Source organism: Peromyscus eremicus, chromosome 4 (assembly GCF_949786415.1).
Source record: "Peromyscus eremicus chromosome 4, PerEre_H2_v1, whole genome shotgun sequence".
In the NCBI taxonomy this organism is placed as follows: domain Eukaryota; kingdom Metazoa; phylum Chordata; class Mammalia; order Rodentia; family Cricetidae; genus Peromyscus; species Peromyscus eremicus.
Genome location: NC_081419.1, coordinates 73,589,442 through 73,615,163, shown reverse-complemented (window position 1 = coordinate 73,615,163; position 25,722 = coordinate 73,589,442). Strand labels below are relative to the sequence as shown.

Genomic DNA, 25,722 nt, shown 5'->3' with positions numbered 1-25,722 from the left:
AAAACTAAATGTAATTTTCTGTCCATCAAAAGATAGATTAGCAAGACGTCAGAATCAGCAGGTGAAAGCACTTATAGGAAGAAACAGGTCAAGTAGGATGTAAAATTGTTTCTGCCCCTTGAGTGTTGGACTCCTTACTTAAATAAGAACATAAACAAGGAATAATCTTTCAAAATGTTAAAATTATACTAATACTTTATGAATTTCTGGGCTGCATATAAAGAGATATTCTCTACTAAAACCTCATGATGAAGCACTAGTTAGGATAAAAAGACACTTGAAAGTTAAGGAATAACAAAAAACGAGGAATAAAATAGCTGTCCACATTTTTTTTAAGTCTTTGATCTCAGAATTTATAATGCCTTTAAATGTGTTTTATTTTACATATGTGTATGTAGTTATTTATTTATTTGTGTGAGTGGACATGGGGAGGGAGGGAGAGAGAGATTATATGCACAGAAATATCAAAGTGTGTGTGTGTGTGTGTGTGTGTGTGTGTGTGTGTGTGTGTGTGTGTGGTTATGTAAAGTTCAACTGGTTCTATCCTTCCATTATGTGGGTTCCAGGGATTAAACTCAGGTTCTCAGGCTTGACCACAAATAACTTTACTGTTCAATCATCTCACCAGCTCTCTCACCAAATTTTAATGTGGTATTTGACTATTGAATAGTTAAAATTTTTCTATTTTAAAGTTATCAATTGTGAACACAAATACAACTCAATAATTAATTATCCGAAAATTGTGTATGTAGGATTGAAAGGATTGGCACACTGTAATTCAGTAGGAGAAGCATCCTCTAAAAAGCCAGTTAAGAACTTCACATAACAATAAATAACATCTTCATAATTCACCATACAATGTGGAGTACATATTTATAGAAGACTGGATCTTGATAGTGGCATTAATTGTGTGAGAATATAGAGTTATTGTCAGTCAAAAAGACTAAAAAGTGTAGTTGGTATATAAGATATATTTAAGATCTTCAGGAGATGACAAATAAGGGAAGAATATTCAGCATGTTCAGCCTTTTGTGCATTTCTAATTTAGTATACAAGATAACTGTAAAATAAGGATGTTAAAGGAAACATTCTTACTGCCAAAGAAGAGTGAACATCACGCTGATAATGGTAGACACAGTTAACAAGAAAGCCCAGCAGCAGGAACTGAAACATATGTGGGACATTCATCAGTTGAATGAAAGGGGAAAAGCAGAATTGATTTATAGCTGTCATTGTTGAACTTTAGATTCTATAAACTTTCACATCCACAAATTCAATCCGAAAGTTTACATACCTTTCTATCCTTGGGCAATATACAGAAATCATATAAGGTTAAATGATGGGAAAATGATTCCTTTCCATTTCTATACTGATTTTCTAATAGTTCATGGGCTCGGTATCTGTAAAGAGAGAACATTTAAACTCCTTTCTATTGTGTGTCTATTAGCTTGTTTTTTTTTTAGTTAATGCTGGAAATTTTTATTCAAAATAAAGTATAGGGATTATGAATCATTTCACCAAGCTTTTAGTAAGCAATCTTTACAAACATAATCTTTACCAAGGCTAGGTGGCCTCATGATTAAATATATTTTAATTACATTATTTATTTAGTTATTTTGTGTGTGCTCATGTGTGTGTGTGTGTGTGTGTGTGTGTGTGTGTGTGTGTGTGTGTGTGCTCGTGGTGCAGCACATATACAGTGGTCAAAAGAGAGTGGTTCTTACTTTCTGCCAGGTGGGCTCTAGTTATTTAATTCAGGCCATTTTCAGACTCTGTGGCAAACACCTTTCCTGGGGATCTGTCTCAGCAGCTTTGTAGCTTACAATTTTAAAATAATATCAAATATAAAATCTGAAGTTGTGTTTCTCTCATATGAGTCTATACATCCATTGTAAAGTACTTTTGTTAAGAACCAGTAAAATGCTCTGAACAATGTCTCAGGATTTGAGGACAGAAATGTGAGCATGTGCATGAATGGCCAAGCTTATGTCATTTGGATGCCTATGTGTGGTCACAGGTAATAAATGCATAAGCAAATGTTGTACTTGCTGCAGAAATGAGAGCAGTTGCCACTAGATAGTGATAGATATCATGCTCAGTAACCACTTCAGGATCTTGGAAGTCTCCAGGAAGAAATTATACTCAAGTTAAATAGAAGCTTAAATAGAAGCACAAGACTTCACTGTGCATTAGCCAAGTACTTGAGCAACCTCATGTTTCATGTGTAAGTAAACAGACTTATATACTAAGGCCCAGACTCCCATCCAAATGAAGTCACGCAACAGAGAGAACCAGTGCATCTTCCCTTCTATGCTATTCTATTCTCATTCCTCCCACACACGGTCATGACTGCAACTCACTGACTGCTGGGTGTATTTCATACAGTGGAAAAACAATAGAATTATGACTTGGTGACAGATCTGCTATACTGCCAAGGTACATAGTATCTCTCCATTAATTTCACTGTTTCTCTTATTTCTCCCTGTCATTTCCCAGGAAATAAACAAAAGTGATGCTTTTAGCAATGAAATGAAGCAATGGAAAGAGACAATGTTTTTTTTTTTTTTTTTTTTTTTTTTTTTTTTTTTTTTTTTTTTTTTTAAGGGTACATTTCTTGTTTTTATTTCAACATTTAAAATATTCACAGGTGGAGTATTAGGTTCATTGACACCTCCATGGAAGATGTACCAAACAAAGTATACAGGCATTCCACAATTATAGAATTACATACTTCTCACTATATGCATGTTTTACACTACAATTTATCTGGAAAAACACCTTTCTTCAAAAAAAAAAATTATTTTTCGTATTTCACTACATTAGTTCCCACAAAAAGTGAACCACAAAGAATTCCAGAAGAGATACCTAAATATAACTCAACGGTTCTTAAGATTTTCAAGCTTTTATGGCAAGCACTGTGCTAACATTCCTGTCAGGAACACTTACATAAATGTTCAGTCCCTTCTCCCCTCTGTAGCCAGGCCAGGATGCATTTTCCTCCATGATGTTCCCTAAGTTGCTGTCTCTCAGATATTATGCAGAATAGATTGTTATCCCAGGATCTTGACTAGGTAATGAGGTAGTATTTCTCAAGGTTTTAGCATTTGTGAGGCAAAACAAAATATAGTTTTTCTTTTTCAGTGATTTGATTAAATGAAATGCCAAGGGCACTAGAAATTAGCCAAAGGCTGCTTTACTCTAAAAGATAAAGAGGAAAACCCATTTGGAAGCCTTGCTACTGAGCATATTAAAGGGCAAAACCTGAGGGCAGATACTAATTATTTCAGTATTACAAAACAAATAAGATACTTATGCTTTAAATATCAAGTCTTCTTCCTGGGGGAAATCTTACTATGTCAGTGTTAATTGCCAACTTAACAGAATCTAGAATCATATAGAAGATGGGCCTCTAGGTATGTCTGGAGCATTACATTGATTGCTTTGAGGTGGAAAGACCTGCCCACTGTGGACTGCACCAGTTCATGGGCTAAGCCAAAGACTTAAATGAAAAGGAAAGGGAACTGAGCATGCATTCACTGCTCTCAGCTTCCGGACTGTGGATGCAATGTGTCCAGATGTCTGGAGCTCCTGCCATTGTGACTCTTTGAAAATTGGTCTGTAACCGGAACGGAGTCAGTGATCCCTTTCTCCCTCATGTTGCTTTTGACAGGGCTCTTCATCACAGCAACAAAAAAGAAACTAAGACACTTACTGAGGAGATAGGAGTCTGACCACAAAATAGAAAGACTGGACCCTTTCCTCTCAGTCTGAGTTAGCCTCTACTCTTTTAACCTAAATCTCCTTTTCTACACACATAAAGAAAAAGTCCAAGAACTCTGGTATACTACCTACTCTGTAACATTAGTGAATGAATTTAGCTATCAACCTTAACAAATTATGCCAAAGAAAGCTTTCCGCATGGAGATTTTATTATGCTAAGCAACTAGTAATGCCTAGGTAACAAACAGATGACAGCATCATCTCTACAAAGCAGATGGCTGAAATACACTCCTGAATTCATGACCTAGGAAATTTACCTATTATTCCCTCTTTATCTAAACTACACTAAAATTGAGGTTTTATGTTCTAACTACCCTTTCTCTAAATGGCAAAATAATACTTTACAAAACTAATTATGTTAAATGTAGCATGTTATGTTCCAAATAAGGAGAGTATCCCTCAAGAATGAGTAAGGTATATATACAATATTTCTTTAACACTTTGGTACCTATCAAGGAGAAATAAGTGAGATTTATCAATTTGCAATAACTAACACACTAAAAAGTTACCTAAAGAGTATCTGTGGGAGGACAGGTTAATCATGAGGCCAGGCAGATGGATTTTTAAATTAAATCCTTGACAATTCTATAAAATGTTTAGACAATGGGAACCAAGCCTGGTAATAAGATAATGCAATTCTGATATGGCAGCACGTCTGGCAGTTAGAATTTACATGTCTTTAAACCATCCTTGTTACTTATTGTTCTACCTAGCACTGTCATACTGTTGTCACCAAATATCATGTGCACCATTTAGTTTCAAAAAATCCCTTTCTCATCACAGGCCAGGTCCCTTCAGTGTGGTGAAGTTTCTTCGTAGGCACTCTTTCCCTAAGGAACACTGCACTATTCACTAGAGCAATAGCCCTGAAATCTGTGCCTGTCTATCATTGTGGTTAAAATGAAAACCAATGAACAGTGTCCATCAAACTTAGTTAGCATGAAGTCTAGAAGTCTCTTGTCCAGATTAAAACAGCCAAGTCTTTAAAATTGTCCACATAACCTACCAAGACAGTAAAGCTCAGTGACATGTCCACATATAATCCACATTCATTAGAATAGTAGGCCAGTAAGTTTCACAATTTTACTAAAGTCTAATCTAGTTTAACATCTGACTTTACAGACACCATCCCAGTGTGAATACGTTTACTAAGTGAAAGCTCATCAGACATCAAGTCACTATGTTCTGTAGACTAAGCAACACCTACACAGAGCTATGAGTAATGACATACACTTGCTTGGAGTTCTCATACAAGCCATGTTACCACACAACTATCTGCTAAGATTTAACACAGTAGACTAACAATGACAGTTTGACTTTCCAAACCAGCATAATATATCCAAGTAAAGAGTGATGTAAAAATTGAACATGAAATAGTAAGTTATTAGGAAAACTGAAGAAAAAGTATTGTTGTAGAGAGGAAAATTCAACAAATTTAGTTAGAAAGGAAGAGACTGAGTATGCACTTCACAAAGCAATCCTCTAAGAAGCTCAATGCAATACAAATCCTTCTGAATGTAAAGGCCGCATCAATTATGTGCCTATAAAGGTTGTTCTTTTGGCCTTAAACAGTAACTAGTCTTTTGATCAAAAAAGGCTACAACAGTTAAGATTGTAATGATCTGACTTTATTTTACACTAGGTAGAGGGCACAATGCAATTCTCTTTAATAAAGATGACATTTAGCTTCACTCAGAACATTTTAATAATGCACATTAAAAAAAAGTATTCACCTTACAAATTGTTCTGCAATCCAAATATACAACAGCTTGGAAAACAACATTTAGAAAACAAAAGCCAATGTAAAAAGACAGATTAAAACAACTACAACAGTACAGGTTTGATATGGCTCAGATTTTACAGCTTTCTTACTGCATCATCTATGTCCGAGATCTGTTCCTTCAGTTGGCTCCATTGCTCCATGTTTAAAGAAATACCTTTTCTCTCTGGTTTCATTTCACCTTCTGAGTCCATCCAATATTCTCTAATATCAATTAGAATTTTTCCTTTAAAGGCCCGAACACTGACGTATCTCATCTTCCCAATCTGAAACATGTTATCATCTCTGCTGCTGCTACTCTGCTTGGAAGATGCCAAAGCTCTAGAAGTCTCACCAGGCTTCTGCTTCTTCACAGGTTTTTCTGGAACAACTTGCTTTTTCCTCTTTAACTTTTTTTCAACCTCGCTGTCAGAATCACTGCCTGAAGAGCTTGAAGAAACAAGTTCCTTTGATTTAGGCATTGCTCCGCTCCTGCCGCCCAACAGCCTCTACCTCGCTCGCTCGCTCGCTAGGGACTAGAGACAATGTTTTAAAAACAGAAAGGAACCCTAACTTTTCAAGATCATATAAGACTTGGCAGTTCAAATTAAAAATAACAATTCTTTAAAGTCTTAACACTTATTATCAAATTAAAGATGTGGAATAATACTAAGAATTTCTCTTACATTTGAAATCTTTAAAAATAGACTCATTTGGTAATTTTCTTTACAGCATTATACCAGAGAACAAAATAACACATATCCAGAAAAATAGATCTCTAAACAGAAAAGGGGAAAAGTGCTTATGGAAGCTTTTACTGCATAGAAAAGTTAAGGGATGGGAATCAAATAATTGTATTATAGTGATGTTGAATACATTTGACAATAAAAAATTCTGAATTGTCCACATATTGTATTAATCCTCTTGATTTGTGAACTAATAGGTTTTCAAGATGTCTTCAGTCAGAGGGTGAACAGACTAAGTACAAAAGGAGAGGAAAACAAGAAAAAGAGGGAGAAATTACAGAACTTGGCCAAATTGTGGGAGTGAGAATCAATGTTAAAGCACTTGTCTAGTATGTATTAGGCCCTAGATTCAAACTCCAGATACACATACACACATGCGCGCGCACACACACACACACACACACACACACACACACACACACACACACACACACAAAGAGACAAGGAAAGAAGTGGGAGCAAGAAGGAAAATACTTAATAATGAACTCTGAATCATCTTAAAGTTCAATAAAACTATTAAAAGGAGAATGAAAAGAAATAAGGACATGTAGACATTACAGTCACAAGAAGTAATAACCACAGAAAAAAATACACAAATAAACACAGTTATTTCCAATGCTGAGTGAAATGTGTAGCATTCTATGTGCCCCTCCATATGCCAAGAACATTCAGGTGCATATCTATCTAACCTTCACTGTACATGAATTTTTCTTTGGGCTGCCAGCTCACAAACAATGGCATGAAGACTTATTAATTATGAAAGCTCATCCTATAGTTTAGAGTTATTTCTAACTACCTCGTATAAATTAAAGTAACCCATTTGTGTTAATCTATGTTCTGTCAGTTGGCATTACCTCTCTTCTGTCTTGCGCCTCCTGCTTCCTCTACTTGTCTCATGGTGTCTCCTATATACCTTGATTCCTCTTACTCCTCTAGTCTCTCCCTGGAAATTCTGCCTAAACCTCCTGCCTATCTATTGATTATTCATTTTATTTTATTAAATCAGTAACAGCAATATACCTTCACACAGTATACAAGTATTCCACAATGCTCCACAACCCTACGAATCATGCAATACAGTTGATATTGAGTACTTTAGTGCTTTATGTCTCAGCACAGGCAATGACTGATCTCTATCTGCAGCTTATTTATTTTTCTCAACTGTTCCACTGCTGTTCATTGAGCACGCCCATATGTCCAAGACAATCTTCCCATTTATACCTGCCACCATCTTTAAGGACAGTCAATCACCAGCATCCAACTTATTATAGACACAGTACCCAGGAGGACAGCAGGGAAAAATCTGACTATACACTGAGCATCCTACAGGCTCATCTCATATCCTCTCTTAGAGACCATATATACACCTATCAAATAAGGTACTTGGGGCAAGGCTGCAAAGGAGTGACACTGAGTATTGGCAGGTAGAAAAACTTGAGCTAATGATATTCTAAGCCATTTAGTCAATGAGAAAAAAAGCAGTTTGTAGTTACATATAAAATAAGAAAATTACTTTTTTACTTATTAATAAGTCATTAATAAAATATTTTAACTTAAACAAAGGCAATTGTTTTAGTTTCCTTTAATCTTTGCAGCATTTATAGCACAAAAATGAATTATTTGAAAAAATATTTGAAATGAATAGATTTAATGAATGGTCCATGATATATGGATTTCAAAAAAAGGAAGAATCAACAAATGCTTAAATTGCTTATATTGTTCCCATGGAAGCATTATTTTCTACCATTGTATGCCAACTCTTTTAATCTAGTATTCAGTTTTTTCAATTAATATTTTAAAAAATATTTTTAAAGGGTCCCAATAATGTTTAATATTACTATTATTTACATATAATGCATATAATATTATTAGTTTTAAGTAAGCACAAAAAGATATCCCAAAGCTCACAATTTATCTCCTATCACTAAAGTGCTAGAAGAGTTGTGGGCCTTCTTTTTGTTACTTGTCCATTACTGCCTGGCAAGAGTTTCCATGCATATTTACTCTTTCAGATCCATGTTTAAAACACAAAGAAGAAATGGAAATAATTTACTGTTCATGTGTGTTTTGAATCGCATGTGATTTACTCTGTACACACAAACACACACACACACACACACGCACACACACACACACACACACACCACACGCACACGTAAGCACAACACCATCTTCCACTTTAGCAGCTTTGGAGTCCAGCTCCCAGGACTGCTACCCAGGGTTACTCAGAGAAAGACTCCTCAAGAGCGGAGATAGAGAGATTTCTTATCTATAATAATTTACATACGATCTGAGGGTCATTCTCTTTTATTCTTCTTCAAAATTTAAGCTTAATCACTCATGCAGTACACACACATATTCTAACAAACACTCACTGCTTTATAGTCTTTTACACACACCTCTTTTAACAGCCATACCTCTTCCCTCCACACATCTCTTTATCCATATCTCTCCCTTACGTGCATGTATCTCTATTTTATATACTAAATTCTCATCACACACTTTTTTCTAACTCTCACGAACATTTCTCTCTATATATACACTCAGCTACATCTCTCTCTCAGCACATACCTACACACATACTCACAGTTAGTTCTTTACATAACTCTTCATAGCCTCCCTCTCATAGCCAAACTCTACACAAATATGAGTTACATTTTCAGGATCACAAAGTATTTCTTGAATAAACAACCAGAGATAGAGCCAAACTGATACATGTAAGGAATCACAGGGTTTCTCTCAAGCTAGGAAGGTCACATCAACTAGCCAGTGAATAATGCTTGGCCAAGCAAGAATCCTGAGTGGTTAGCATTCCTAGACAGAGAATGACATTAAAATCAGGACTTAATAACAACAGTTAGCAGGCTGAAACTTTAGTGGTTGGGGTACAAGCAGAAAGGGAATTATTGCAGAGGGTTATGTCTACAAAAGTTGCTTCATATCTGACCTTGATTCAGCAATAAACAACTGGAACCTATGTTCATGTATTCTCTGCAGGGGCAGCTAGTCTGTTTTTAATTTGTTCTGCAATCTAAAATTGGCTGTGTCAGTTATGAAAATTATTCAGTTTTTTTCTAATCATCAGAATTATACAGCTTACCCAGAAATCATCTTCCTGACCATCCACAGCTATATGTAAGCCCAAATATTGAATATGTTCATGTAATAAACATACAAATAGTGGGGGTGCATGCACATAATTGTTTTTATGAAAGAAATGCAGTTGCACATGAGAAAAATTGTAGACAGGAGAAAGTGGTCATTTGCCGTTAATGACCTTGCCAGGTGGGGATCCCCATCAGATGGGGCTGGTAAGTCGACCAGTTAAATACTAGTTGTCACCTGCTATATACACCCATGGCCCTTGGCACCCCACAAACTCCTTTATTTTTCTTAGAAATTGGGCAAAATAATCAAACAAAGTGTTTGATAATCAGTTTATCAACATGCATTTATTTCTATGACAACGTGCCTGTTTCATTTTCATAATTACTTCACAAAAGGACATGCCATTGTTTAAACATTACTTGTATATATGTTTTCAGGGTTGACCATTTGTTACTGAATAACCACTCAACATTCCCTATAGTTCTTTGTGCAGAGTTGAGGCTTCATAGACTTTTCCCTGTCCACTTTGGTATGGCTATCAGTATAGTCATTCAGCTCATAGTTTGCTAGTCACATAGGTGAGACTTTATATGTGTAGATTATGACGTGACTAGGAAACAGAATCTCACAGAAAACTCCCTGGTTATCTGGCTTTAACTACCTTTCTGGCCCTCTTCTGCAATGATCTCTGAGCCTTAGTTATGGAAGTTGTTTTATACATGTAACCATTAGTACTTGGCATCACTACTCAGAATTTTGATTAAATATGTTTTTATGTTACAATGAAAATTTTTCATGATAATGGATGAGAATTATACTTACCTTTGAGTATAAGTATACTCAGCCCTGTTTACTGCTGCTCTATTCACAATAGCTAGGAAATGGCTAATGTCCTTCAACTGGTGACTAGATCATGAAAATGTGGTACACATACAGTAAAGAATACTGTTTGGTTGTAACAAAATGAAATCAAGAACTTTGTAGGTCAGTGGATGGAACTAGAAAATATATTGAATGAGATAACCCAGAGCCAAAGAGACAAATGGCATGTTTCCAAAGTATCACCAAGTTGTGAGAGAAATAGGTGAAGATAGCATGTAAAGTATGCAACATTACTTTGTTTCTCATCAGTTCAACAAATGACTGAATAGTATCTTCATGAAGCTATTTTTGTTTTGCCATCTGGAATCATGATAATGTTTTCCCAATAGACAGTCATTGTCATGACAGTTTCTCAGAGTGTGTTTTCGTGCTGGGCTGGCATAATACTTTGCCCTAGTTTTTTTCACTTTCACCTTTTTGAAAAGAGAAAAGGTGACTCCAACTTGGTTGGACAAAGGAGACACAATTGAATCTGTGTTAACTAAGTCATCAGTTCTTTTCCTTTACTCATTAAGCATCAGCTCAAATGTTTCTGAATTTTCCAGCTCTAATGAAAAAACTTTAGGTTTTCATTTGACTTAGGCAGTAAAATTGTGTATTCACTATCACAAATCCTTCAACTGAAAATACACATAAGGCAGAAAGGCACAGCACATGCACATATAAAGAAAATGAGATTAATCACTTCCTAAACAAGAAAGTTTTGCAGAGTCTTTTAGCTGATTTGTCCTGTTTTGAGTTCCCCTTGACTTAGAGGTTGACAACAGGACCATGGTCAGAATTCTATTGACCCAGAGTGCCATCATATTTTCCTTCTCAGAGGTTCCTTTGGATGTTTCACATCTTGATGAGTAATAGTGATGTTTATAGTATTGTCATAATCTCACTGTCGTAAAGGTTGCAGTATTAATGAATATTTGTTTTACATCTTCACAAAACATAACAAATTCTTAGAAAGTAAAATATGCTTGCTGATTTGGCTTTTGATTCTTGTCTTATCAGGAAAGTTATTGTGTGTATTAATTACTGCAGGCTGGTAGATGTTCCTATGGAGAAAGAACAGCCTTCATACACTCCTAAGATCTGGCAGGCATTCTTTCCTTTTAAGTTGCTGTTCCTGGCTAGTTCAATTTCATACAAACACACTTGTTAAAGAAAGTACTCCTAAATGCCCTCAGTGAGAGTAAACACACTATAGTTGTATTTCTATAGCATCCTTGGTTGGAACTATGTACATTATTTTGAGTTTCCTTTTTGCTTATTTATTTTCCTCACAAGATTCAATCTTAGACACAGAAAGTATTCTCTTTTTATGATCTCTTTGGTTCAACCATTATCAGGAAGATCGCATACCCACAAGCTTGACTGAGTGAGTACAAGATAAATCATATTCTTATATTCCCTTATATGGGAGTAGCTGGTACAGAAAGTGCTTCTAGCCACCAATATTTCTCCTATTATTTCTGGTAAAAAAAAAAAAAGTTACTAAGACTATTAAAGTAAGTTCAAGCAATGAGACTTCCAACATTAAAACTCCTACTTTGATTTTTTTGGTTCCCTCTCTAGGCACAAATGATCTGAAGGAGAGAGTGTCAGTACACTGTGATAGAACACTGATGCCTAGTGGGAGTCAGTGGGAACAGAGGTCTCAGAGTCACCTACAGCAAGGATCTAGGGTTTCTTGGTGACTCCCTGGAATAGTCTAAAATTGATCAGCTTGGACAAATTTGAAAATCCTAAGAGTTCATTATATTGCAATCTTGAAGCATGCATTATTGTTCCAGAAATTAGACCTGCAAAGTAAATATTAGTTAATGTTAGATAAGATAAAAAAGGTTTGGGGCTGTATGTCTCTCTGCATTTTTTCCTTGATGACATATCCTTATACTAATTTTTTTTTAATCCTTGATGTCTTTGTTGCTCTGGTAGCCTGTATATGAAGAGTTTGACAGACTGAATTAAATTAGATTAGATCTTCAACCTGGATATCTTTTTTTTTTATCAGCCTTTGACTTAACATTTGTTTTAAAGTGGAAGAGAAAGAGAGAGATGGAGGGAGGCAGCGACACACAGACACACACATAGATACACACACAATAGACACACACAACACACACACACACAAAACACACACACACACACACACAGAGAGAGAGAGAGAGAGAGAGAGAGAGAGAGAGAGAGAGAGAGAGAGAATAATGGTATATCACATGAAGGAGAAATGGACCCAACTGATACTTGAGCTTCACTCTCAGCAAGCATCCACTTACCACATTGCACAAAAATCTCATGGTTTTCTTTGGGTTCTTATTCATTCTTTCTTTTCAGCTATGAGGTTATGAACGATAAAGTTTGCCTCTCGGCTGTCTAGTTACATGAGTTTCCTTCAAATATCTGTTTTTTTCCTTCTTCAAAACTACTGTTGAAAACAGTTCTCTGTTTCCTTAAAAAATTAATTATCTTAGTTCTTTCACTTAGAAAGTAACTCAGTTGTTTTATGGCATTTGAGCATGCACTTTTCTTTTTTTTAAGCTTTTATTTTTTATTTCTTGTTTTAAATTTTTATAATTAATTTAATTTTACATATCAGCCATGGATTCCCCTGTCCTCCCTCCTCCCACCCCGCAGCCTTCTTTCCAATCCACCCCGCCCCATTCCTACCTCCTACAAGGCAAGGACTCCCCTGGGGATTCAGCTCAGCCTGGTAGAATCAGTTGAGGCAGGTCTAGTCCCCTCCTCCCTTCACCTAGGCTGAGCAAAGTGTCCCAGCATAGGCCCTAGGTTCCAAAAAGCCAGATCATGTGCTAAGGACAGGTCCAGGTCCTACTGCTTGGGGACTTCCTAAATAGTCCAAGCTAATTGACTGTCTCAGTTATCCAGAGGGCTTGTTCCAGTTCCATGGAGGCTCCTCAGCTATTGGTTCATAGTTCATGTGTTTCCACTAGTTCGGTTATTTGTCCCTGTGCTTTTTCCAATCATGGTCTCAATATCTCTTGCTCAGATGATCCCTCCTCTCTCTCACCAATTGGACTCCTGGAGCTCCACCTGGGGCTTGGCTGTGGATCTCTGCATCTGCTTCCATCAGTCACTGGATGAGAGTTCTATCACCACAGTTAGGGTGTTTGGCCATCCCATCACCAGAGTAGGTCAGTTTGGGCTTTCTCTCGACCATTCCCAGTATTCTATTATGGAGGTATCTTTGTGGATTTCTGCAATCATGCACTTTTCATCTTCAAAATGGAAGAGTGGATATACTGAGTTTCAGGTGATCCAAGACAATGATAGAGATATGGCTCACTTCTCTCCCACAAAGTGTGAGAATCAGAATTCCTTGCATGAATAGAATAAATGCAGTAAACATTGAGAATTACATCACGTATTCAAATTTCAACATCATAGGAGTGGACAGGATTTGAAATGGGTGACTTAATCATCCTACTGCCATCCACAAACTATCTCATGGGTGCTTGCTCCCTCAGGCTACACAAATTATTTCCCATTTAAGGCTAGCATATAAGCCTTTTTAGGAATACATTATAAGAGACTCATTGGCAGGGGTGGAAAGATGGCTTAGTAGTTAAGAGTGCTTGCTTGTCTTCTAGATGGCTGAAGTTTAGTTCTCAGCACCCCTGATGGGAAGATTTTAACCACCTGTAACTCATCTTCATGGGATCTTCAACTTTCAGTCTCCAGGGATATCCCCACACAGTCACATTTAAAAAAAAATAAAAAGACTAATTGGCAAATATCGTTCAGTATATAGAGTAAGTAGTGATATTGCTTTTTAATAGATTGATTGACAAGGAGCTAGATCACTAAATGTATAAACAACATGAGAGAGAGAGAGAGAGAGAGAGACAGACAGACAGACAGACAGACAGACAGACACAGACAGAGAGAAAGAAAGGGAGAGAGAGATAGAAAGAGAGACACAGAGAAAGAGACAGAGACAGACGATGACACAGAGACAGAGAAACAAAGAGGCATTCTAGTATAATGAGTACTTGAATTTTCTCAGATTAACCTGTTAATTGTATCATCATTCCCTCAATGGTGTTGATTGTTAATGGTGTTAGATTTCCATCTCTATCTCTGTTAAAGTTCACTTCCTACTTATCCAGGACAACGAAAGGCTTCCTTTCAGGATATTTACCACCTAGTCATTTACTACTTCTACCAGTTTGTGGCCCCATCTAAACTATAACCTCTATTGTACTATGTAAAGGAGAAAAGAAAAATCTTTTTTTTAAAAAAAAAAATTGTCTATAGCAAACTCCATGACTGAGATACTCATTACAAAAGGCATAGTAACAAAAGGGAGTTCTTTTCGCTGCCTGTCGTCACCAAGGTTGCATGGATGAGGCCGGTCCACAGCAGCCCACATGCTCTATGTCGACTCTTATTTGCTTGTCGCCCTTGGGGGCAACTCCTCTCCCAGCACAAAAGTCATGAAGAAGACACTAGACAGCATGGTCATCGAGGTGGATGATGACTGGCTCAACAAGGTCATCAGTGAACTAAATGGAAAAAGTATTGAGGATGTCATCGCCTAGGGCGTTGGCAGACAGCCAGTGTGCCTACTGGTGAGACTGTGGCTGTTTCTGCTGCCCCTAGCTCTGAAGCTCCTGCTGCTGGTTCTGCCCTGCTGTAGCAGAGGTGAAGAAAGATGAGAAGGAGGAGTCCTAGGAGTCAGATTATGACATGGGATTTGGCTTGTTTGATTAAATTCTGGCTCCCCTGCAAATAAGGCCTTTTTATGTGTTTAAAAAAAAGGAAGCATTCAAGTTTAGTTTGTATAATTTTCCTGGTATGAGAGGCTTCAGAAATGAAGACCTCAATAGGGAAATTGTGTACTCATGTATATTTTGATAGAGTGTGGACAGTTGTGGAGATAATAGAAGTTTTAGACTCTAAGGACAGGAAACTGAGGGGCATTTAACAAGATATGGTTCTTCACTTTCCCTCTGCCTTCTTTTATTTTTTCTAGGTTTAGAGAATACCACAGTGGGATAAGACCTTATTAATTCATAGAAAGAGCAGAGGTTTCTTCTCTTCTGAAAGTACGGAGGCAGAAGTTTAAGGACATATGCATGCTTCTGTTGCACACTCAAATGTCAAGGTTCAATATTTACCTTGAATACCATAGTTTCTGTTATTACAACAATCACCAAATTACTGCTACTATGTCCCTCAAGAATTGCTATTGCTAAAACGTAAGTAAAATAATATCATTTCCCATTACAAAACACTGCAATGACCTGTATTGCTTTTCAATTTACTCTGGAGCATTAAGAATGTAATGGTTCAAAGCTACATGAATTAGCTTTGCAATCTTAGTGTCATTGATGCAGGCGTCTGAAATGAGTCTATTAGGGCTGAATTAAAGTGCTATTTGAATTTCTTCTGGACACTCAATGAGAATAGATTTCTTTTTTCTCTTCTCTTCTCTTCTTTTCTCTTTTGAGACAGAGTTTTTCTGTGTATCCCTGGCTGTCCTGGAACTGACTATGTAGACCAGGATTCCCCCAAACTCACAAGGATATGGCTGCCTCTGCCCTGTCCCCCAGTTCTGGAATTAAAGATGTGCACCACTGTTAGTATAGGACAACTTCATGCCTTAGCTTTCAGCTTTTTGCCAGTTTGTAAAGCTGATTGCTTAGTCAAATCTCCTTTTACTGATTTAAGTTTGCTTTCTTCTTCCTAGAAGCCATAGTGTTCACAACTACTCATCCAGAATACCTGAGAAAACCTCTCATCTCAAGATCCTTAACTACACTGCAAATTTTACTTTTACACTTGAGGTAACATTCATAGATTATAGGGACAAGACTCTAGACATATTTGCAAGTTAATAGACCATGTACTACACATCATCAACTCAGTCAAATAAAATCATACAATTCTTCAATATTATTGAACTTATAATAGACCAGATCAATCTATGACTTGATAGAGGAGGTACTGCAAAAGACAAAAGCTTAATCAGTTAAACAATGACACGTGAACATATGAACTTCAGATATATATAAAAAATGCTGTTTGTGACTCAGAATAAGCAATTGTTTATAAATGATGCTGGGTTAAAAACTGTCCTATGAAAACAACTATTTTGCAGCTTTATTTTTAGTGTATGTACGTATTTACTTATGTGGAGATTTCCATATGTGAGTACATTTGCATCATTTCCTCCCTAACTCTTCTTTTTCTAACTCTTCCCTTGTGCTCCATCTCCTTCTCAAAACCATTGCCTCTTATTCTTTAATTATTATTGTTACACAAAAGTTATAAACTCAACCCACAGTGTTCATTCAGTGTTTCTCCAATACATGTTTAGGCCTGACCCCTTGGGATTTGATCACCTATCAGGGGCATAATCCTTGAACCAGACTGCTTTTTCCTCTCACAGCAGTTAATAATAGCCTGTAAGTGCTCATCTAGAGGTGGGGCTTTCTGGCCCTTTTCCCATCCACTTGCCTGCCATTGTTTGCCATTTTCAGGTCTTTTACAGACATATTCTTCAGATTTCATGGATTTGCCTTTCGTGTCACATACACAAAGACACTGTGTCACAGCAAATGCTTTGGTTCTTGGCTTCTGTAATCTGTCCAACCCCTTTTCCATGATGTTCCCCAAGTCTTTGATGCAGAGCATTCACTGTACCTGTTCTCTATGTTTTGGCCAATTGTACCTTGCTCTAGTCATCTCCATCTTCCTCACAAAGCAGGTCCTTTGATGAGGTTAAAGAACTATAATTAAACCTGCAGGTTTAGAAGCATTTTAAATGAAAGTTGTTTCCTTTCAAAGGTTCATAAAATGGCACCAAATACAGCTCAGTGGTAGAGTACTTAGCATGTGTGACACCCAACAAATGAACAATTAAGGCACATATGAAACAGAGAATTCATAAATTAAAAGAAGAATTAGCTGTCTGTGAGGTCCCTAGGGGATTTGGTTCAATGAACCCTGGGCTCCCAAGTCTGAAGATTCTCAGGTTATTTACATAAAGAGATATAATGTTTGCACATAATTTAGTACGTATCTATATATACTACAAATAAAGTTCAATTAAAAATTATAATGCTCTTTAAATTTTTATATCATATTGTTTAGATAACAAATATGTACAATATGTACATGTTTAGTCCATATGTAATCTAATATATGAATATATACATTATTTATTCTTGAGGCTATAATTTAACTACAAAATTAATTATATATAGATGAGTATTTTTTAATACAATCTGTCCAATCCGTATAATGTTACCTTTTTGTGTGTTTTCAAGGCTGATCTCTTGGTAATAGACAGCCAATTGATGTTATCTTCTCTAAGGAAGACCACCTCTCCCAGTCCATGTTTTTCTCACTTGATTGTATTACTTTGTGTAGAGTTGAGACCTCATAGGGTTTTTTTCTGTCATACTTTTAATGTCACCATTCATAAGTGTTGCAGCTGGGTAGTACAGAACAATGACCAGCATATCAAGATACTCATACACATATAAATGATAGTCAACTGCTGTATAATTTTACTTAAGACCCACTCAGAAGGAAGAAAACAGTACCTGGTACTGGAAACCTAGCCAGCTTCCCCAGCTAGCAAAATAAGGGAGATTAGAAAGGCATCTTTCATAGACCAGCATAATTCCATACTCTATCATAAATCTTATTGTTATGCCACCTTTCATCAAAGAAGCCTCTCTACAGAAAATGGAGACCATCATAGAAAACCACACTGGAGGCAGTGCAGAGGTCAAAGGATTATGGAAATCTCTGACTCCGTGGGTACTGCTACATCACAGTTCTTGCATCTATGGCTCAGGAAAAATCATGGAAGAGAGGGCTGGGGATTTTATAAGAACCAGAATACTAGGAAGCTGGCAATAAAACAGCCTTTTCTAGAAAAAAGGCTTTATTAAAAAAAGACTGGAGTAATGACAATAAAAATGGATGTGTTAACCTAAAAAAAAAAAGTACATATTCACAGGGTTCTCCCCTTAGACAAAGATCTAAGGCATGTAATAACTGCTGGGACATGAATAATTAACCTTTCCCATGGATAAGTCCTCTTTTTAGTTGTCTAATGAACATTGTTCAGCCCTGAACAAATTACACACAAATTACAAAAACTAACTCAACATATTGCATTTGTTTATTTATGCCTACATATATGTACATATATATTTCTGTATATAAAATATTTAAAGAAAATGAAGCCATCAACTTGAGAGTAGGGACATAGGATTGATTGGAGGGAGGATAGTTGGGAGGGGTTGAAAGAAGAAAATTGAGTATTTAAAGTACTGGAACTCTATTTCAGTTAAAAAAAACTTAAAAATTAGAAAAATACTTTTAATCTACAGGTGGTAAAGTCCTTGATGGGAAATGACAAATATCTAATTCCACCTGAATTTGCAACAAAAATTAAACCAAAAATACATATAAGTGAATAAGTAAATGGGCAAGAAACATAAGCAAATGTCTTAGAGAAAACAAAAACCACAAAATATTAAAAGCAAAAGTTTGATAATAATCAAAAATTGAATATGTTATAAATACATTATTCTTTAGAAATTCAATGAATATTATTAACTTTATCTAATGTTAAAGAATATATAGAGGGTATAGAAAGCTTATATTCTACCAGTGGAAGTATAATTCATATAATCAGTATGAAGAGGAAGTCAGTGCTTTGTGAAGTGAGTATGAATGTGTGAAATGACCTGAAATCTTTTTGTAAGATACGTAATAAACCCCAGACAGTTCCAGTGTTCTACTGACACTCAGGGAGTAAAGTATGACACTATGTTTCCCTGAGAACATTGAATTAAAGGCCATTGTCATGCTGCCCAAGTTGACTGAGAATTAAAGTTTCTCTAGGCTTTCTTAGTCTTTCTATCTTTAGATAAGAAATGGGCTCTGTCTCTGTTGCTTTATTTGACTGGAGGAAATTCTTAAAAAGAAATGCAATTGCTCTAAGATTCCCTCTAACATTTGACCAGGGATGGGGAAAGAAAATAAAAAGACTCAAGTTTCTCCACCTGGGCATACTAAATACCATTTCTAGTCTTTGGGGGACTATCACTGGACAAGTTTTATCTGAAATGATTTCTGCTTTGATTCTTACTTTGTATTTTTATTTTTTATTTATTTTTTATTCATTTTACATACCAACCACAGATCCCCCTCTCATCTCTTCTCCCACTGACCCCAAGTCTCCCCTCACCAACTCACCTTCATCCCCTCCGCCAAAAGGGTAAGGCCTCCTGTGGGGAGTCAGCAAAGCCTGATACATTCAGCTGAGGCAGGCCCAAGTCCCTCCACCCTGCATCAAGGGTGAGCAAGGTGTATAACCATAGGTAATGGACTCCAGAAAGTCGTCTCATGCACCAGGGATAAATCTTGATCCCACTACCAGGGGCCCCTCAAACAGACCAAGCTATACAACTGTCTTTCATATGCAGAGGGTCTAGTCCAGTCCCATGCAGGTTACACAGCTGTTGGTCTAAAGTTCATGAGTTCCAATGAGCTTGGTTCAGTTATCTGCAGATTTCCCCAACACGATCTTGACCCCTCCCCTGATCATATAATCCCTCTTCCCATCCTCAACTGGACTCTCAGACCTCTGCCTAGTGCTTTGCTGTGGATCTCTGCATCTGCTTCCATCAGTTACAGGATGAAGGTTCTATGATAACACTTAGGCTATTCACCAATCTGATTACCAGGGTAGGCCAATTCAGCCACCTTCTTCATTATTGCTGGTAGTCTAATCTGGGATCATCCTTATGGATTCCTGGGAATTTCCCTAGCACCAGGTCTCACCCTTACCCCATAATATCTCCCTCTATCAAAATATCTCTTTCTTTGCTCCCCCACTCTGTGCCTTCCAGAGTTTGACCATGTTCTCATCCCCCATCCCCTCACTTCTTTTGCCCCACCTTGTCCCCAGTTTACTCACGGAGAGCTCATCTGTTTCCCCTTCCCAAGGTGATCCATGTGTCTCTCTTAGGATTCTCATTCTTTCCTAGCTTCTCTGAAGCTGCGGGTTATAGTCTGATTATCTTTTGTTTTATATCTAGTATCCCCACTTATGAGGGAGTACATACCATATTTGTCTTTCTGAGTCTGGGTTACCTCACTCAGGATATTTTTTAGTTCTATCCATTTGCCTGTAAATTTCATGATGTTATTGATTTTATACTTGAGTAATACTCCATTGTATATATATATCACACTTACCTTATCCATTCTTCAGCTGAGAGGCATCTAGGTTGTCCACTCTCCCCATATCTATTCAATATAGTACTCAAAGATCTAGCTAGAGCAATAAAACAGCAAAAGGAGATCAAGGAAATACAAACTGGAAAGTAAGAAGTCAAACTTTTGCTATATTTAGATGATATGATAATATACATAAGTGACACCAAAAGTTCTACCAGGGAACTCCTACAACTGATAAATACCTTCAATAACATGGCAGGATACAATATTGACTCAAAAAACTCAGTAGCCCTCCTATATACAAATGATAAATGGGCTGACAAAGAAATCAGAGAAACATCACCCTTTAAGATAGCCACAAATAATATAAAATACCTTGGGGTAACTCTCACCAAACAACTGAAAGACTTGTATGACAATAAGTTCCTAAAGAAAGAAATTTAAGAAGATACCAGAAAATGGAAAGATCTCCCATGCTAGTGGATAGATATAACCACCACGATAAAAATGGCTATCCTGCCAAAAGCAATCTACAGATTCAATGCAATTCCCATCAAAACCACAATACAGTTCTACACAGATCTGGGGAGAACAATACTCAACTTCATATGGAAAAATTAAAAAAACCTAGGATAGCTAAAACAATCCTTTACAATAAGCAACTTCTAGAGGCATCACCATTCCTGACTTCAAGCTATACTATAGATCTATAGTGAGGTGAGATTTTATTTTTGCTGAAATGTGGTGAGATTTTATTTGTATGTTAATAAATAAAATTTGCCTGGAGATCAGAGGAAATAGCAAGCCATTTTAAGCAAACACAAAAGTCAGGCAGTGGTAGCACATGCCCTTAATTCAATCACTTGGCAGGCAGGGTCTCTTTGTGTTCAAGGCCATACTAGGAAACAGAGCCAAGCGTGGTGATACATGCCTTTAATTCCAGTACCAACCATAGAGATCTGGAGGTCTGTACAGATAGGCAGTGACAAAGAAGTGAGGTAGCTGGGCTAAGAGACAATGAGAGAGTAGAACAGCAAGGCAATAAAAGCCTGGGCTGACAGGAAGTCATAGCATTTTGGAAGGTGCAGAGCTGGTAAGGTAAGGTTGGTTGATGGCTCTAATTATTTCCCTGATCTCTAAGGGTTTCACCCCTATATTTGGCTCTGTGTTTTTTATTTAATAAGACCGCTTAGACATTCAGCTACACTATAGTGATAAAAAGAGCTTGATATTGGCATAAAAACTGATACATGGACCAATGGAATTAAATTGAAGACCCTGGTATTAACACACCTATGAATACTTGATTTTTGACAGAGAAGCCAAGACTGTACAAAGGAAAAATAAAATATCTTTAACAAATAGTGCTGGCTGAACTAGATGTCAATATGTAGAAGATTGCAAATAGATCCCTATCTATCCCCACACTCAAAACTCAAGACCAAGTAAATCAAAGACCTCAACATAAACCCAGCTACACTGAACATGATAGAAGAGAAATCAGAAAGTCACCTCAAACTCATTGGCACAAGAGACCATTTCCTAAGTATAACACCAGTAGCCCAGACACTGAGAGCAACAATTAATAAACGGGACCTCCCGAAACTGAGAAGCTTCTGTAAGGAAAAAACACAGTAAATAAGATAAAATGACAGCCTAATGAATGGGAAAAGATCTTCACCAACCCCACTTCTGACAAAGGGGTTATCTCCAAAATATATAAAGAACTCAAGAAACTATACTTCAAAATACCAAAAAGTTCAATTAAAAAACGGGCTACAGATCTAAACAGAGAATTCTCAACAGAAGATTCTCAAATATCTGAAAGACGTTTAAGGAATTGCTAAACATCATTTGTCATCTGGAAAATGCAAATCAAAATGACTCTGAGATAACATCTTACACCTGTCAGAATGGCTAAGATCAGAATCACTGAAGACAGATTATGTTGGAAAGGGTGTGGAGCAAGGGGAACACTCCTCCACTGTTGGTGGGAATGCAAACTTGTACAGCCACTTTGGAAATCAGTATGATGAGTTCTTAGAAAATTTGGAATCAATCTACATCAAGACCCAATGATATTACTTTTGGATATACACTCTTGGATGCTTAATCATACCACAAGGACACTTATTCAACTATATTCATAGCAGCAATAGCAAGTACCTAGAAACAACCTAGAAGTCCCTGCTTTTATTCTTAAAAAGAATCATTAAGAATTACTAAATTTTGATTTCTCTCCCCCCTCCTCTGCTTCTGCTTCCACTTCTTATTCTGTTCTGTTTCTCTCTCTCTCTCTCTCTCTCTCTCTCTCTCTCTCTCTCTCTCTCTCTCTCTCTCTCTGTGTTTGTGTATGTATGTTTGCATGTATGTGTGTGTACGTGTATGTATGTGTTCACGTGTGTGTGCATGTGTGTGTGTGCGTGACTGTGCACACACGTGAATGCTCTCTCATCAGGAAACCTAGAGCCTGGAGATTACAGTTCATATAAAGGTCAGATAAAAATTTGCCCTGTGGAGTTGCTTTCTCTCCTTACATGAAGTGGCTTCTGAGGATTGAATTTAACCTTTAACTGCTGAGTCAACTCACAGAACTACAACTTCTATCTTTGCCAACCTTACTACCATTTCCTCCCCACATGTGCACACCCTTTTTTTGGGTGCCTTTCTATTTTTGGCCCCTTGCTTTTGCCTGAGATAATTTACTACCACATCTAAAGTGGCCAGCCCCCACTGTGTTTGCTTATTTTCTTATGAAAAAGATATTTAAGCTTCAACCATTTTTTTTTCATGGAGTGTCCTATTTTATGTGACTATTGAGCACATTAATAAATATATGTGTCTTTTTTTCTCTTATTTGTCTATTTTCATTTTATTTTAGCAGAGTAGAACTCAGAGAAGTGAATAAAACCTAATTTATCCCCTACAATTCATCCCTAACTGTCCAAGATTATTTATTATAGCATCTACAAACAACGCAGATGACAACCAATGGCCTACTATATGAATAAAGTATGGAATATGTACACAATAAGGCACTGCATATCAGTGAAAATAACCTGGATATATTCAACATTTTGGATAAATTTATGGACATAATATTGATAAAAATATCCTAAAAAGGCAACACATGGTACAATACCAATTTTATAATACTCACATAATGTAAACTGAATTAATAATATGTTCATAAGAATATATGTTAAAGTTATATATTTGAATGAATATGGAATTATAAATATCATGTTAAAAAAACTTAATTCTAAGTATACACTAATAATTAAGCTTAGAGAGAAGAACTCTTATTTTTTATTTTGCAATACAATTCAGTTCTACATATCAGCCACGGATTCCCTTGTTCTCCCCCCTCCCGCCCCCCTCACCTTCCCCCAGCCTACCCCCTATTCCCACATCCTCCAGGGCAAAGCCTCCCCCAGGACTGAGATCAACCTGGTAGACTCAGTCCAGGCAGGACGAGTCCCCTCCTCCCAGGCCGAGCCAAGCGATCCTGCATAGGCCCCAGGTTTCAAACAGCCAACTCATGCAATGAGCACAGGACCCGGCCCCACTGCCTGGATGCCTCCCAAACAGATCAAGCCAATCAACTGTCTCACCCATTCAGAGGGCCTGATCCAGTTGGGGACCCTTCAGCCATTGGTTCATAGTTCATGTGTTTCCTTTCGTTTGGCTATTTGTCCCTGTGCTTTATCCAACCTTGGTCTCAACAATTCTCTCTCATATAAACCCTCCTCATTCTCGCTAATTGGACTCCCAGAGATCCACTCGGGGCCTAGCCATGGATCTCTGCATCCAGATCCCTCAGTCATTGGATGAGGTTTCTAGCATGACAATTAGGGTGTTTGGCCATCCCATCACCAGAGTAGGTCAGTTCGGGCTGTTGTTCGACCATTGCCAGCAGTCTGTTGTGGGGGTATCTTTTTGGATTTCTGTGGGCCTCTCTAAGACTTTGCTTCTTTCTATTCTCATGTGGTCTTCATTTACCATGGTCTCCTATTCCTTGTTCTCCCTCTCTGTTCTTGATCCAGCTGGGATCTCCCGCTCCCCCAAGCTCTCTTTCCCTTGACCCTCGCAATTCATTACCCCCACTCATGTCCAGGCTGTTCATGTAGACCTCTTCCATTTCTCCGTCATTGGGCGATCCCCCTGTCTTTCTTGGGGTCCTGTTTTTCAGGTAGCCTTCCTGGTGATGTGAGTAGCAGTCCAGTCATCCTTGTTCCACATCTAGTATCCTCCTATGAGTGAGTACATACCATGTTTGTCTTTCTGAGTCTGGGTTACCTCACTCAGGATGATTTTTGAGAGAACTCTTAAATTTACAATCCTGGGATATGAAGTTTGAATTTGAACAATGTGTACCAAGATGTATTATAGTCACAATACTTGTATATGCACATTACAAACATTAGAACACATGCACATATTAATATCATATGATAAAAATTTAATTATGCACAAAATCATTCCTTTAATCACCAAAATAAAAAGAGATAAGAATAGAAGTGGCAAAGTATTGACAAAAGAATAGTCTGAGCTCCAGGTTGAAGTAGGTAAGTGTTGACAGATGTCCATCAGAGGTGTTTGCAGCTACTAAACAAACAGAAAGAGTATGTTGAGATTTTGACCTAAATTTTGTCATAATCTGACATAATGTCAGGAACAATACAAGTGTTTAAAATGTTCTGTTTAAACAACTGAATCTAGAATCTACATTCCATCTTTTCTCACAGCACCCTGTCACATATTTTCTGAACTTCCCTTGTTATTATACATCACTTCTATTCTATCTCCAATGTAGGTTTAATATAAAGAGTGAAAGAGTATCTTCCTTCTTCAGCAAAGATATCCTTAGAGTGTGACATAATGGTTACTTTATAACTGTTATATGCCTCTGATAGTTGTACATCACTGTCTAAGGTTAGGTTCTTCTTGTAGTTTTCTGTGTAATAGCTCAACAAATTATTTTGCTTCAGAGATGCCTTTATTTTTACCCTTTGGTTTATTTATCAAAATTGTAGTAAAGGTGTGTGTGTGTGTGTGTGTGTGTGTGTGTGTGTGTGTGTGTGTGTGTGTTATAATTGAGAGAGGAACTTAAGGATTTGAGGATTATTTAGAGATATTGTTTTAAGATGGAATGAATGCAGATGCTAAGGGCAGGAAAATACTGATGGTGATCTTAATTTTTTGAGAAGTTGATTTAGTGATGAA

The 25,722-nt window shown here is 37.1% G+C and overlaps 1 protein-coding gene and 1 pseudogene across 1 annotated transcript; one reads left to right on the top strand and one right to left on the bottom strand.

Moving 5' to 3' along the window:
• Positions 1 to 5,386: 5,386 nt before the first annotated feature.
• On the bottom strand, positions 5,387 to 6,062 carry LOC131908399 (activated RNA polymerase II transcriptional coactivator p15-like). The gene has a single exon (XM_059259452.1). It carries the CDS (start codon positions 6,019 to 6,021, stop codon positions 5,638 to 5,640), a length of 384 nt encoding a protein of 127 aa, XP_059115435.1. The 5' UTR covers positions 6,022 to 6,062; the 3' UTR covers positions 5,387 to 5,637.
• An 8,595-nt stretch (positions 6,063 to 14,657) lies between these two features.
• On the top strand, positions 14,658 to 15,000 carry LOC131908398 (large ribosomal subunit protein P2-like; annotated as a pseudogene).
• The last annotated feature ends 10,722 nt before the right edge of the window (positions 15,001 to 25,722 follow it).